The sequence below is a fragment of the Harmonia axyridis genome, chromosome 3 (genome assembly GCF_914767665.1).
Source record: "Harmonia axyridis chromosome 3, icHarAxyr1.1, whole genome shotgun sequence".
Classification (NCBI taxonomy): Eukaryota; Metazoa; Arthropoda; class Insecta; order Coleoptera; family Coccinellidae; genus Harmonia; species Harmonia axyridis.
In genome coordinates, this window is record NC_059503.1 from 27877864 (window position 1) to 27894663 (window position 16800).

A 16800-nucleotide genomic window follows, 5' to 3' on the forward strand; every position below is an offset into this window, starting at 1 on the left:
ATTGTTTTAGTACGTGCGTTTAGCCCAGTTTCGGGTTCCGCTCTGATACGGTTGGAAAAACGTGTATTGTAAGGATTAAGGTGCTTGAGAAGATCGATATTTCCGTTATGCAAAACGGACGTTGATTTACTTGAAAACCTTACTGGCACAGCCAGACCATTACCTGGTTGATTTTTTTCATTCCGATGGAGAATTATTATAAGGTGTGTGAATGAGTCTTTCCCGTTTTTTTTCAAATTTTGAGCCTTTATTGTGAAAAAATGGTTACAAATGAATTATTGAAAGTATTGGCCATCGCTAGCTACAACTTTTCCCCATCTTTCTGGCAACATACGAATTCCGTTGCGAAAAAATTCGACCGGTTTGGCCTCTATCCAGTCATCCACCCATTTTTTGGCTTCCTCGTAGGAATGGAAGTGCTGGTCAGCCAGGCCATGCGTCATCGATCTGAAGAGATGGTAATCAGACGGAGCAATGTCTGGACTATACGGCGGGTGGGGTAGGACTTCCCATTTGAGCGTTTCTATGTATGTTTTCACCGGCTGTGCAACATGTGGGCGAGCATTGTCATGTTGCAAAATAACTTTGTCGTGCCTGTCGGAGTATTGTGGCCGTTTTTCTCGCAGTGCGCGGCTCAAACGCATCAATTGTCGTCGATAGACCTCGCCTGTGATCCTTTCATTCGGTTTCAGAAGCTCATAGTAAACCACACCTAGCTGGTCCCACCATATACAGAGCATGAGCTTGGCGCCATGAATATTTGGCTTGGCCGTCGATGATGATGCATGGCCGGGTAGTCCCCATGATTTTCTTCGCTTCTGATTATCGTAACGGATCCACTTTTCATCGCCAGTCACGATACGATGCAGAAAACCCTTTCTTTTATGTCGCTGAAGCAGCTGTTCGCAAGTGAAAAAACGCCGTTCGACGTCTCTCAGCTTCAGTTCGTACGGCACCCAATTTCCTTGCTTTTGGATCATTCCCATGGCTTTCAAACGCTTGGAAATGGTTGTTCGGTCAACTCCCAATGCTTCAGCAAGTTCTTCTTGCGTTTGACACGAATCTTCATCAAGCAAAGTTGCCAATTCTTGATCTTCAAAGATTTGCGGCCGCCCGGAACGCTCCTTGTCTTCCACGTCGAAATCGCCACTTTTGAAGCGTCGAAACCATCCGCGAACACTTGAATCATCGACAAAACCTTCTCCATAAGCTTCCTGAAGCAACCGATGCGCCCCGGCAGCAGATTTCTTCAAATTGAACCAATAAAGTGAAACTTCCCGCAAATGACGTCGACTCGGCTCAAATTTCGACATTTTCACGATTTCAAAAATTTATGATGCGAAAAAATTTCAACTAATGTGTTAGTGTGGAATTGTTGACAGATGAATAAGCTTTGATTATGACATATGTAACCATTAAATACTCGCACAGTATTGGTGGCGCCATCTCTTACAAAAAACGGGAAAGACTTATTCACACACCTGATATATTTATTTTTTTATAAATATTTTACGTTATTCATGCCATACTAGTTTGTTATTTTGATTTCATTGCTTAAGTACCAATATCATTATTGTATAGATTGCGACTTTGGGCATAACTAAATACTTAATTGCCTTGGGGCTTATGTAAACAGAGGCATTATTAATAAAATTATAATAAATAAGGAACACTATCAAAATTTTCTATTAGAATTAATATGAAATTGGCAATTCTAAAAACATTCCGTGAATGTCAGATTGCCTGGTTATCAACTTTCTGTAAAGATAAACCAAAATCGAAAGGTATCCAAGAATTCTTAAAACCTCATTGTTTGAAGATATAGGTACTGTCCTAGTTATTTATATTACAAGTGCAGAAGGCATGGATATTCTTCCACAAGTTCAAAATTCAAAAACCAATCATTAATTGGCGAGTTTCCTAATGAACGAGTGGTAAAAAGAGAAAAAGAGTATCATAGATTATTTTCCCCAATTCACTGAATTTTGATTGAAATTAATGAAGTATTCCCATAAATTTAGTTTAGTGATTTTTGACTTAAAATGTGGATTGGCAGAACTGTTTTTTGTATAAAACAAAATTGACAGATAATAAATAAATTCGTGGCAGGACAGTTCTGAGTACTAATATATAATAATAGAGTATAATTATGAAATCTTTGCGAATCTGAGATATTCTCGCATGATTTTCTTCTACAAGATGTGGCAGAATGAACGAATTGGCCACATAATTGGAAAAAGCCTTTTTTTTTGGAAAATCTCGTAGGCATAAAGACATGTGATCTACTATCAGCTTCGAACTGTTCTTGTCGTCTTCTTTAACAATTGTGAAAACGCGTTTTTATAGTTTTTTTTTTGCTCCTGGTACTTTATCAAAAGAACTGTCTTTTATCATCTTCGGGAGTAACTAGGATATTAACAATTTTTTACAAGTTCAGAATATTGATGCAACTTTGTACATTGTGCCTCGTGAATAAATTCCAAAACATCTTCTCCAACGGAAACTTTGAACTTCTTTTTAAAGTCTTTTTAACCATCAGATATGTGGACCAAAAAGAACTCGGAGAAAATGTTTCAGAGAGATCAGTAAAGTAACCAAGCAGTACAGTTCATCAATACATTCTACACAGTTTCCTGTCATCCACTGCACAAGATTTTGATACCCTTTGTTATCAGTTTCGTGACCTTTTGGGCAATAAATTTTCCACTGTTTTTTGCTTTTTCGAAAATTTTACAATTTTCTTCCAATTCCTCAATGTTTACATTTGAAGTTTGACCGTTTTTCCATAGCAACGATAGTGCATCTCATAGTTTATCAATATACGTTGACATGGGCGCCCGCAGGGGGAGGGCATGCCCCCCCCCTGAGATTTTGATTTCCTCATTTTTCAGCACAACACCCTCAATATGACTTTATCAATCCAAAGAGCAAAGAAAAAAGGAAAGTAATGGATTCACAACAATTTTCCGGTTTTCAATGACAATCAAGGACGCCTTATCGTTTTTCAATAATTTTCATTTTGCCCCCCCTGAGAAAAATTTCTGCGGGCGCCCATGTACGTTGACTATGACTAAATTAAATTGAATTTTCAAATTTGTGGATGTAGTAATTAACTGGTATGACATAAATGTTTGTATGCAACACGGGTATTAAGAGATGTAATATAAATTACTATTATGGCCTACGTTACTTACATCATCGTTCATCAATATAAATTACTCTTAGCAACGTTCGAAGTGTTACACCAAGAAGAAATAATTTCTTCGACTTGATTTTTTGACAAGAGACTTGTATAGATATTTTTAGTTATAATTTTAGCAAAATTTATTTTTACTGGTTTTTATATAGGTACCCTTTGGATAGTTGTTAAATGCACGCTTAAAACTCAGTCAGTTCTTTAACATAAATTTATTAAATATATTTATGGTATTGTTGCAGTTTGTACTATTATTAAACATAGTAATAGTAATAGTAATCTTTATTCATGCTTCACAATTGAAAAACAATGTTTGCACTCGCTATCTTTAACATCATTTTCTTTCTCGATAGCCGCTCTAATTTTAGCCAATTAATTACTTGAATAGTCAAGGAGATCGATGCGTGATAAAACGAGAACAGTAAAGAATAATCTAAAGCATTGTAGTCATATAGAAGTAATTCTGTAGCGGAATCTTGAAATTTTTGTTCTACCTTCAATCTATGTCCTCGCACAGGATTTTATTTGATATCTTCTCATTCTGAAGGCAAATCATTAGTTTCACTGATAAATTTATAAAAAGGAAGGATCGTTCAACCATTTTAACAACATACTTAATATATTCGAATTATCACTTAGCGTTCTTATTCTAATGTCCAGAAGTGAAAGAAAAGTAACAAGTACAGAAGATGCGAAAAAGTATTAATTTGCATATACATATCGACTAACGGGAATTAATCGTACTAACAACATGAAAACTGATATGAAAACAGGCTTGGAAAATAACATGGCATCAGATAATGAGCTCACGAGAAAATTTTTTGAATAAAGGAAACGCTACCACACGCAACTATCATTAAACGGCAATTTGTAATGCACAGTTATCAATGTAAGTAGGCCCCTAGAAATTTCTCATATTTTTCCCTTTCAAATTTATATTCCGGATATCACAATTCAAACCGTAAACTCTATAAGAAGATAATTTTCCATCGAGCCAATAATTTTTCGAATGATATCGAATCCGGTCAACAGAGGTAAAATACGTTCCCCCACCCTCAATGTACAGACAATGTTTCAGCGCATTTGAAAGATCTTCGTCGGGGTCATCCTCTCTATCTTTGTTGATTGCCATCCAATGCACGAATACTGGATAAAAACAAATAATAAGGTTACTGCAATCATATCCTTGATCGTCACCCCGTTTTTAACTCCAAGATCATTTCGAAATAACCTACTATTTCAGACACTTGATTATAGCATAGGTACCTACAGGGGTTGATTAAAAATTTGTTTGTTATAGTACCTGTGAAATATATTCTTTTCTCTATTTCAGTATCGTAATGAGTACATTACAATTCTAAAAACAGTGCTGTAATGAACTCATTACCGCATTGTTTTCAGTTAAATTTATCGTTTTATGGTTGTCTACACAGACTTTCAATCCTGTCAAAATTCAACACACATCAATTGTCAATATGATATAATTTGGATTGAGTGAAATGATTTGCGACATTATTCGCAATTTCCCTGAATGCTGTTGGTGATAAATCGACTTCGGCAGAAAAAATTTACGAATTTTATGCGTAATTATAAATTATTTCAAAATTCAAAACGTACGATTCTAATTAATATTCCGTAATCTGTCAATTTTCGTAACAGTCACACCAACTGCCAAAATACAATACAAATGTCACTAGGAAGTATAATATGAATTTTTCATTGAATTTCGACAATAGGTATTTCACAAAACTTGATTGAAATAGAGAAAATATTGTCTAATACTCGTTGCAGAAGGCAATTCCAATACTCGTGCGTTCCACGAATTCCAACACGAATTTCGCATTCGTGTAGGAGCCCTTTCTGCAACTTGTTTTAGAATATACTATTACGATCCTAATAGGATTGCTAGCAAGGTAAATATAAAGAATATAAGGAGGCATGCTGGGACAGAATCATCAGATTCTGAGGTCTAGAATCTAGAATTCACAGATTGGACATTTTTAAAGAATGACCGTGTCTTCAAATGGTCAAAGGGAGTCCTTACAAATTTCTTGCTGCACACAATCAAAATCTTAAAATTTTCAAGACCATCAAATAACACAAAAAGTTGTGAATCTCTTCAAAATTGGCTATTTTTCACTTTTGAGCAGGTGCCATGCTCTGATAGAGCTGAAATCGGAACTGAATAAATATTTTGTGATCTATTAATTCAAAACAAATGAGATTCTAAGGTGGAAAGTACTGTTACTCTTTATCAAAAATAAATTAACTTAATTTTTTCAAACGAATATCTTTCGATAGTTACAAAAATATTTTCCGCATTTATATGTAATTCCTTATAGATTAAGTTTTGAAAATGTCAGATTCAGTAGCTTCGGAAGTAAGCTGATCGAAATGCTAAACTCCAAATAATTCTTCTGAATATTTCTGAACAGTTCTACAATATAAACCCCGATATTCTCAAAACAATTTCTTTTAGAAATATGTAACATCTCGATTCTAGATATACATATAAACATATACGTAAGATTAAATGATCAAATTGTTTTGAGAATGTCGGGGTTTATATTGTAGAACTGTTCAGAAATATTCAGAAGAATTATTTAAAGTTTAGCATTTCGCCCAGCCAATAATAGAAGGAATAGCACACAAATATTGATCAGAACTAAAGTCACCCTATTCGCCTTAATATAATAGGGAAAAAATACATAACAAGCGAAAATTAGAGAATCACATGCTACATGTTCTAAGATTTATAAATTCATAATGCTTTTGCCATCATTATTCAAAAAAAAATTGTCCGAAATTCTGGTACAGCAAACGCCATTGAATCACAAAGAGAATTTTTATTCAAAATTTAGTCACGGAGCACGAAACTTTCACAATCGCAAAAATATTATGCGTTCGGGGAGTTATAAACATTTGGCAGAAAACCTTAAAAAACGAGGAATTAGTCATAATATCTGCTTTTACAAGCTTTTGCTCAAAAGAAAAATATTGCTTCCATTTTACCAGACGATAAGTCAGAAAATTGGATCATGAATTTCATTAACGTCACAACAGTAGAATGGAGAATATTGAGTTTTTGTGTATTTCATCTTAGCGCATAACCAAAACGCATTTCATATTATGAAGAGACTAAATTCATATGAAATCATTAATTAATCGGATCACCTGATCCGAGTATCCATGACAAATTTCATCAAGTTCAGGATCAGTAACCAGTAGTTATTTATCATCTACTACCCAACCAGAACGCAAACACCAAATCTCATGAAAATCGAATAAAAATTGTAGAAATCAGAACAGTTACAAAGATTTACGATACACACCGGCAGACAGAAATTAAACGAAATTTGTTCAGATTGGCCAAACATGCATTTCGCTATCGGAGACCAAAATAAATAATTACACCTCTATCGTTGGTCGATTAGGAAACAAAATATGTAAGTGAAAACATTAAAAGACTCTTACCTGTACCAGACCAGACGTACTTCATGAGGAACTGCTCCAGCATGACGAACCAAAGCTTGACACCAAACATGTGTTCCATGTGCTGCACCAATATCCTATAAGCGCTCCTCAGATGACTCTGCTCCACCTTATGTCCTCCGTAAAACGCTATCTCTTCAGCGTTAGACACAATTCTTCCGTGAACGTGCCTAAGATAACCCTTTTTCTCAGCCTCCTGAGCCACCAACTGCCCGAACTTTGGCGAAACTACCCTGAGTATCAGGGCTGACAAGAACACAACTCCGCAAATGATCACAGGTCCCGTTATCAAGTTGGCATTCCTGGATTTAACAAGGTTGGCCAACGCGATGGCCATCAGTAATATGTCGAACATAGGCTTAGTTATTTGGCCGTAAAGATGAGAAACGGTAGACGCCACTGTTTCGATGTCGTCTGTCAAACGTTGGGAGCAATTGTCCAAGCGGCCATCCAACACTGTGACTCTATAGTAGCTTTGGTTTTTGAAGTAGAGGTCGTAGGAATGTTCCACCAGTCGCGTGCGAAACCTTAAGGCTATCTTGGACTCCAGATACCTGATCATGCTGTTGATGAAGGTCGCCGGTACAGCAACCGCAAACCACTTGGCCAGTTGAATCATGAAGTTCTTCGGCTCTTTTCTTACCGTGTACTTGACGATGGCGCCTTCCAGATTGGCCACATAGATGCTCAGAAACGTCCTGAGGAAAAGGAACAATGTGTGACCAGATAAAAGTGCGACCTCAGGCGTCAGTACACCCGGTATCATTATCCTCAGCAATCTGAAGAATTGCAGGATGAACTTGAGGTTCAGCCCAGGTATAGCGTTAAGCAGCTTGCTCCTCTTGGAGATAACTTGTTGCGTCTTGGGGTCGCCGTTTTGTTGGATAATGCTGGTCTTGACTAGGTTGTTGTTGATGTTGATCTGCTCTTTATCGGGCTTGTGGAAGTATCTGTCGACTAAGGGGTAAGCTACTTTGTAACCGTAGGTGAACATCACTGCAGCTATCACTGCCCCCGATATGGCTGTCCTGTTCACCTTCAAGGCGGTCTCGCCCCTTTCCAAGAACTTTGATACAACTGCCGGCATTTTGTTCGGTTTTTAGGCTTTGGTATATTTCGTGTAGAATGTCACTCTTTCGGTGTTGGATCACTACTTTGTTTTTTTCCGTATTTTGTACGTCATAATTTAGTTTTCCTCTGAGAAGTTGATCTGAAACAGAAAACCTTATAAGTAAATGGTTCATACAAGTATGAAATAATTTTGTATGATTCTGGTGACGCGATTATCAAAAAATTTTGCATAAAGAGGGAGCACCATCACGTGACTGCTTAGTTCAAAACGAAATTAGAGATATTTCCTTTTACAAATCACCAAATTTTTATGGGGTTTCCATATTATTTCTACGAGCTTCAATCTACATTGTATTTGAATATTTTTAATTTGCGAATTGAAAAAAAAATAATTTTCTTAATTTTTCGTTTTTCGCAAAAGAATTGATGAAATAATATCCCTATGAAGCACTGATTCATTTGGAAAATATTCATCAAAAAATACTACGAAAAATAACCACAACAGAGGCAAAACTTTAATTTTGTCAAAATTTAAAAAAAAACCCTAAAGTACAATGTAAGTTGGAACTATTGTAATACTCCTAACATCGCACATCCCCTCTTAAGGTTGAAACAGTTATTTTATATATTCACGCAAAATATGCACTCGATCGGATATGCGGGGTTCAAAAAAATTGTTTACTCGAGCTATTTCATTAACATTCAATCAAAATACCCATTTTTTTGGAACGATAATTTATTATTTTGTCTACATCATATTATATCACAATTTATTCGGAAGAAGCTAATAATTAATATAATTTTACAGGATTTCAACCAGGGGTAATCTGTTCTGAATTCAAAGTCAAATTACCGAGGAAGGACTTGTCAGTAAAAAATATTATATTGAATATCATCGCACAATCATTCACATTTTATGTCAGGTAGGATTATGCAATTAAAAATATAATTATCATCGTACATTTACCCTGTTCCAATGTCAAATCTTTATGATATGTAGATATTTAGTATTTGAGAAATCAATTATTGACAGATTTTGGTTCATTATTTCCAATTATGAATCTATGGAATTGTTCGATGAAAAGAACGGTGTTAAATTCAGAGACCTTGGTGTCCACCAAATATTTCAATTATCTCAAGTTCACTGATTATCAAAGATAGGCACTTGGTACCTAGATTTGCCGTGTGATACTGAAACTTTTGATGATTTTTATAGTTTGATGGAAAATTTATATATCATGTTATATATTTTTGAAAAGAGAAAAAAAAGCGATTTCATTTGTTCATTTTGATGATTTACATAAAAAAAACACAAGTTTATATTGAAACTTCAAAGCTAATTGCAATAAAGAACAAATGATTACAGTAATGGATTTTACTGAAAAAAGTACCTCTAGAATGTTTTTGTTTCATGTAGAACCAGTCATAAAATAGTTATGAGAACTTTTTATTTCACGCCATTTTCCAATTTTCTCTTTTAGCTTGAAAACAGTGAATTCATGAAGTTGCGGTTTTCACCGAATTCATTCTCTCAAAAATCGAGCTTGAAATTGTGCAATTAATTTTTTTTTAGTTCAATTGATTTCTGATATCCTCTCACTACACAATAAATTTGAGACACTCGATACTCCAGTCGATTCCGGAATAGTTATTTATAATACAAGTGCAGGAGGCATTGATATTCTTCCACGAGTTTTTGAATGAACGAGTGATAGAATGAGCCTTCTGTACGAGTATTATACATTATTTTCTCTAATTCATTGCATTTTTATTGAAATTAATGAAATATTTCCATAAATATCATTTAGAGACCTTTGCATTGAAAATTGTTGGTTGGCAGAACTGATTTCTTCAAGGCAAATTGATGAATTGACAGATAAAGCCGTGGCGGAAAGTTCGGAGTACCAACATATAATAATAAAATATAACCATGAAAACTGTGCGTTTCTGATATATTCTCGCACGATTTTGTTCTACAAGATGTGGAAGAATGAACGGAATAACCACAGAATTAGAGAAAATGCGTTTATGTTAGTTGATTGAATTATTCGTTGACTGCTTGAGTGCATAATTTCGAGAGGGACTGTCTTTGAAGCCGGTAAAATGAATAATAATAAAAATATGAATTTGGATGAATAATACATATTTTGCATGTAATTACCATTTTCCGGTACTGTTTCAATATGGAAGCACATCCTGAAAGGTTCATTATTGGAGATAATTAACTGAAATCTATTACTTAATTATTACCACAAAAATTTCTTCAAGAGTAACACCCATAAAATCAAAATGATCTTAGTAGGTAATGTATGTCGGAAACAATAAGGATAGTTGTTTGAGTTTAATGTTTGCGGAATCGTAAAATGTATATGTTGTGTAAGAGACTAAATAAGTCATTTATAGCTAATCGTTTTCATTTGTACTTTTATTACATGGTTTTCATAGGTTTGCGAATATGTAACCTCAGGAACGTATTATTCAAGACCACACAAAGCGGAACAACTTTCGTTATTTGATTGTTACTGTTTGTATTTTGCGATTATTAGAATCTATGAATCGAATGAAAATTCTCTATAATTCCAGACTTAATGGATTCATAAAATGTTTACACAATACCAACTTAGATGATCACTGTTGTTGTGAATATTTTTCAATCGCAAAATGCACTTTAGCCTTTCCTCATCAATTTTTTTCGTATATGTCCGTCTGTCACTTTCGACATTTCCTAAAAATGGAACGATACATGCTTCAACAATATTGAAGTTTTTGAAATTCATTACAAAAAAGGTGAAAATTTAGCAGTCACAGCTCGTCAAACTAAATCACTTTTGGGTCGTCGTGAAGCATTTTCTTGGCCAACAATGGTGAAACTGGTGGAAAAATTAATAAGTTAATGATGTGAGGAATTGAAACCGTGTGCGTCGCTCAAGAGCAACTGAAAATATTGCAACTGTAGACCGTAGTGTTGACGAAAACTCAGGTTTGTCAATTCTACTTTACCGAGCTAATGAGTGATTTTGTATGGCCGGAATTTGAAGATATTGATGTTGACGATGTTTATTTTCAAAAAGACTGCGCTACGTGCCACACAAGCAAAGATATTGGGATTCAATGCCTTTAGACTTTTTAGATTAGGCCTTTTAGATATAAGGTCTATGACAATACTCCACTTTTGATTCAAGAACTTGAAGATAGAATTCGTGAAGTTATCGAGGATATACTTACAGCCACAAATATGCGAATTGGTTATGGAATATTGAATGAAAAGGTTAAAGTGCTGCAACCGTAGCCGTGGCGGCAGTTCAACTGTTATCGTTTTCCATTATTAAAGGCATAACTTCCCCTATACAATGAAATAAACAACCATTGATTTCTCTTAAAATATATAACTTTTTTCAACAAAATGGAGCCTATTATGGGATAAGCATTCATATTGGGATCGGATAGAAGTGGTCCAGATTTTAGTTCAATAACTTTGGAGTTAGATAAAACAACTTTTTTCATGAAAAAAGTTCATATGAACATATAATACTAACAAGCTTCGTTTTCGTGAATAAGGGTGTTGAATTTTGAAAAAAAAAAGTTTTTTACTTATAACTCTAATGTTATTACATTCATTGTTTTAATTTTAAGGTTTGATGTCTAAATAATATAATGTTACGAATTCACCTGCCAAAATTATTCAGTGGCGTGGATATAGGGGTGTGATGATCCTTTTTCCATCGAAAATCTACTCCACTGTCTTTTTTCATTTCTTTTTTTATTTCATTTCGGAAATCTTGGATAAAAATATTCGTGAATATTTTTTTTGTTTGAATGTCTGATAAATATTCTCTCTAAAATGTTCGATTAATTTTTTTTTCAATTTATAAATTTATATTTTATATGTATATTTATGTTTGCTTTCCACTCGATTATCTCGAAAACGATACATTCAATGAAAAAAAAAATAATAATTTTTCGAAAAAAAGACAGTGGAGTTGGTTTTCAACTAGAAAAGGATCATGACACCTATATCTACGCCACTGGATAATCTTGTCAGATGGCATTGCCTAATTCGTAACATTCCATTATTTATACCTTATACCGAAAAATTAAAACAATTAATGTAATAATATTTTAAGGCTTTTTTCATAAAAAAAGTTGTTCTATCTAACGCCAAAATTATTGAACTAAAATCTGCACCACCCTGTAAAATGTGAAACTTGCTCGAATGTGAAATACCTTGGATCTTGGTTCTCAATTCTATTATTGCAATTTTGGATATTCAGGTTCGAACTGGAGTAATGAAGATTTTTAATTAACGTTGTAGAAATAAAGTATTTCATTATTATGTTTATTACTCCTATGAGTTGGAATATTGAAGGTACCATAGAAATTCTGCTCTTTTGAAATATCACTTGTGTTGCGGAAATCAGAAATATTTGGGAGATAATAGCGTTACAAGACTGAAAGAAGAAAAAATAATGTACAGGGTGTGCAAATAAGCGAGGTAAGCGGCTATATCTCAGGAACCACTCATCGTAGAGACTTGCGGTAAAGAATTTTACCACTAAAGTAAACAAAAGAAAACACTGGAAATTGTTTTGAAGTTCATACCTCCACCGCTAGGGGGCGTGATAGCTATCGTCGAGAAGAAAAATGCATTTTACTCGAAAAATTTTCATATTAAGTTGGAAAAAATAACATCACTGTAAACCTTGGAAAATTCTCCATCTTTTCGAATTGTCACTTTCGATTTTGTGACATCAAATAAGGGTGGGGGAAAGATAGAAATCTGACTGATTGAAATGTCTGTAACTTCAGTTTGGCTCAACATTTTTGAGCAAATTAGATCTTATTTGAGAAACAACATCTTGTTGATTAAGGAAAAAATATACTCATGATGAATTTGATTCAGATGCTTCCGATAGGGAGCGCTAAGTCAGAAGTTCGTTGTTTTGTTCATTTTTCTCTGAAATTTCAAATGTAATGATAGGATTTTCTTAACAGAAACAAAAATTTCATTGAATTCGCATGAAAAAACCCGAAGGTCGCAAAGCGATAATTTCAGGCGTTCTGAAGTTATGGCCGAAAGAAGATATTCTTCAACTGATGCACTGCGAAAAACCAAATTGAGTCTTCAAGTTCTAACAGAAACAGAAATCCCATCAAATTTGTATGAAAAAACCAAAAGGTCGCAAAGCGATAGCTTCAGGCGTTCTGGAGTTATGGCCGAAAGAAGACACAATTTAGTTTTTCAGTGCATCACTTGAAGAATATCTTTTTTCGTTCATAACTCCAGAACCCCTGAAGCTATCGCTTTGCGATCTTTTGGTTTTTTCATACAAATTTGATGGGATTTCTGTTTCTGTCAGAACTCAAAACACAATTTGATTTTTCGCAGTGCATCAGCTGAAGAATATCTTCTTTCGGCCATAACTTCAGAACGCATGAAATTATCGCTTTGCGACCCCAAGGTGTTTTCATGCAAATTTGATGGAATTTCTGTTTCTGTTAGGAAAATCATATCATTACATTTGAAATTTCGGAGTGAAATGAACAAAACAATGAACTTCTGACTTAACGTCCCCTATCGAAAGCAGCAGAAACAAATTTATCATGGCTATATTTTGTCCTCAATCAACAAGATATTATCTTTCAGACGAGATCTAATTTGCTCAAAAATGTTGAGCCAAACTGAAGTTACAGGCGTTTCAATCAGTCAGATTTCTCCCTTTCACCTACCCTTATTTGATGTCGTAAAATCGAAAGTGACAATTCGAACAGATAGAGAATTTTCCAAGGATTACAGTGATGATATTTTTTCTTCAACTTCATATGAAACATTTTCGAGTAAAATTCATTTTTCTACTCAATGGTAGCTATTACGCCCCCTAGCGGTAGAGGTATGAACTTCAAAACAATTTCCAGTGTGTTCTCTTGTACACTTTAGTGGTAAAATTTTTTACTGCAAGTATCTACGATGAGTGGATCCTGAGATATAGCCGCTTACCTCGCTTATTTGCCCACCCTGTACAGTTGAGTACGAGGAGACGATAAACTATTGTGTCAAACCATTACGAATTTATTTTGACCTCGGATTCTCTATGGGAGAGTCCAACCCAATTATTTAAGACCACTCTACGTTCAAAATTCCTAAATTGAGGACAACAAGCGTGAACAAAATCGTGCAAATAATGATATCCTTTTCGGGGAAAATAATTATCTCTATGTTTTTCGTTGTTCTATGAATAATTATTGTCTTATGTTCTATGAAATACATTAGAACATTGAAATAACTTGGAATTGTTTTCTTTGTTAATTAAGATTGTATGCAATAATCTCAATTTACAAAAACAACGAAATTCGATTTATTTCAATGCTCACTGAATTATTAGTACCGCTTGGAAGTACATCTGCATTGGCGTGGATTTTTTTCGATAATTCTTGAATACCACAACATATTCGTTGTTGAACAGTAGATTCAGATACCCATCTTTAGTGGAACTAAATAAATTAGTTTCATCAACATGGATACACAAATTAGAAACGACAATAGGTAAGAAATCTAAAGTTCAACTTTTTATCAGTAGATTTTTGTTGTTCTCACTGGAACAATAAACACAAGGATAAAAGATACGATCTCATACGTTCTTGGAAGATTCATTGTTATCTAAAATATATACAAAGTCCATATCATGTCAGTTTGGTGATTACATATTAATTGAGCAGTGAGGTAAATGCAATTAGGTCTCGAATGTTCTAGTATTATACACAGGGTGATTCTATAACAATTGGACAACGGAAGGAATATAACTGAACTTTTCGTTCGTTGGTCAAGATATTCAAAGTGTAGATGGACAAATTAATTCGTAAAGTGAATAAATATAATGAATAGTGTTTATACACTATTCATTTCGAATAATTGAAGGACTCGGTGTGAAAACCGGTCAAGTCCACTTTTTCAAATCGATAAAAAATGGTGTAAAGGAAAATACATTGAATTTAACTTCTGGAATAATATTATTCAAATAGAAAGGTCAGTGACTGATATTCATTGAATATAAAATGTTCGCTACAATCAGCGTTTCTCAAAAAGAGATAATGGAGCAATGGCGGATTCACCAGCAGACTGAAGTCTAGGCGGCAGATTGAGCTTATTAATTATTTATTTCGACCCAATTCATGAATTTTCGAAACTTTATCCTATGAGAATAATTTCAGTAAATCCTGTAAAGGATACTTCAAAAGCTTTATATTATGTTACAATCATTTACAAACAAGGCCGTACCCGGCGGGGGGTCCGATGGGGTCCAGACACCCAATTTTTTCAGAAATATAGGATTCTAATTTCATCGAAAATACTATCAACTTTTCGAAATTGGATCTTCTATTTCATTGTATATTCTAAGGTTCATTTCAATAATTCATACGATCATTTGGTATAGATTTCCTAAGCTATCTTAAGTAGTTCTCGAGTTATTTGCCATTTCCCTAAAAAAATAACTGACGAAGTTATAAAAAAAATTGTTTATTTCTCGAGCGCAATGTATGACATCGGATCTTTTTTGTGGAGTAATAGTAAGAGTTTTGTGGAGTGAGAGTAAGACCAGGTAATTTCTTATGTTGAATCAGTCAAAAATCTCGGGGAGGAAACGTTTCAAATAAAGGGTTTATATGAGGGGGAAGTTCACTTATGTTAAACCTATTTCATTTAACTCCCCCATGTGGGGGTACGGAAGTCCACTCTGTAATTTTGAATATGAACCAATGACTTTTATTGAAGATTCGTATTTTGCGGCAAAAAATACAAAAGTTATGGGATGAACAATTTTTCACGAATCGTCATAGTTGGCTCGGTAATCGAGATTGAATTTTCCGTCTGAAACATCTTAATGTATCTGTTCTATTAATCATTCATATAAAATTTTAGTCGTAAATTGTTCAACTATTCGTTGAAACAAACGAAAACTTTCTGAACATAAACATAGACGGCTTGACGGAGATTTCTACTTCCAAATGTTCTTCTTTCAATTGATACACCCTTTTTAATCAAATATTTTGAAACAAAACAAATAATTTCGCTTCTGCAAATGATCAGTGAGAGTAGATACATGTACTGAAAACAAACAGTTCAGCAGAAAATGTCAGAAAAAAATGATCAATTATTATTTAAATTATAATTTTCGTGCTTATTATCGGCGTTAAAACCATAGGAAATCCGAGCAAAATAGCGAAAAAACGCCGGAGCAAGTGCCCACTTTTTAGGACATATTTTACTCTCATAGGTCTGCTATCTCAAACAATTTTTTTTTCTCTCCGCAATCACTTTTTTTTCACAAATTTCTATATTTTTCGAACTTTGGACCGAACAAGGTCCCAAACGATTCGGTTCGATTCATAAAGTATTCCAGATTAAAATCAATTCTGTCCGGCAACCGTGCATACAATATTTCTCGAACAGAAACTTTCAGAGTTGGTTTAAAGTCCGAAATTCTATGCAAGTTCTATGGGCAAAATTCAACTAGAGTTCCGTAAATATAGAAGAAGTGCTCATAAGTGGTACCGCAAACACACCATAAATTGCTTACCTGCGGGTATTTATACCAACAGAAACTTGTTTGATGTAAACTGCGATATCAAATGCGACAACCCTTAGATTGTCCATAGATGAAAACTGGTTTGGTCTGTGGGCCAGTGTTCCCAACCACTAAAAAGAACAAATGCGCTTAGCAACACATATTCGTTTATAAACCTGTGGAGTTGAAAGCTGAGGTTTCTATTCGACATTCTACTTGGTTTTTCTCTCGGTTTTTCTAGAAAAACCGAGATTTTTTCTGAATCTAGATTCAGAAAGAATCAATTGAATTGTCAAGTTATTTCTACTATTTACTATTTTTTCAACCTCTAGATATAAGTGAATACAATCGTAAGCTAATGCTTCGTGAAGTATCGACAACATATTTAATTGTCACTTTATTTTAACTCATCCTCTTTCATGCTAAAACATATTTTTTCAACCTCTAGAAAAAATTTAAATACCAACGTAAGTTAGGAAT

General features: G+C 34.3%; 1 protein-coding gene across 1 annotated transcript in view; it reads right to left on the reverse strand.

Annotated features, from left to right (window-relative positions):
• LOC123676878 (ATP-binding cassette sub-family D member) overlaps positions 1 to 16800 on the reverse strand; it is a 62626-nt gene that overhangs the window by 20551 nt on the left and 25275 nt on the right. The window contains exon 2 of the mRNA XM_045613139.1: positions 6671 to 7898. Coding sequence (XP_045469095.1) covers positions 6671 to 7775 — 1105 coding nt within the window. The 5' untranslated portion in view covers positions 7776 to 7898. The remainder of the gene's footprint in view (positions 1 to 6670; positions 7899 to 16800) is intronic.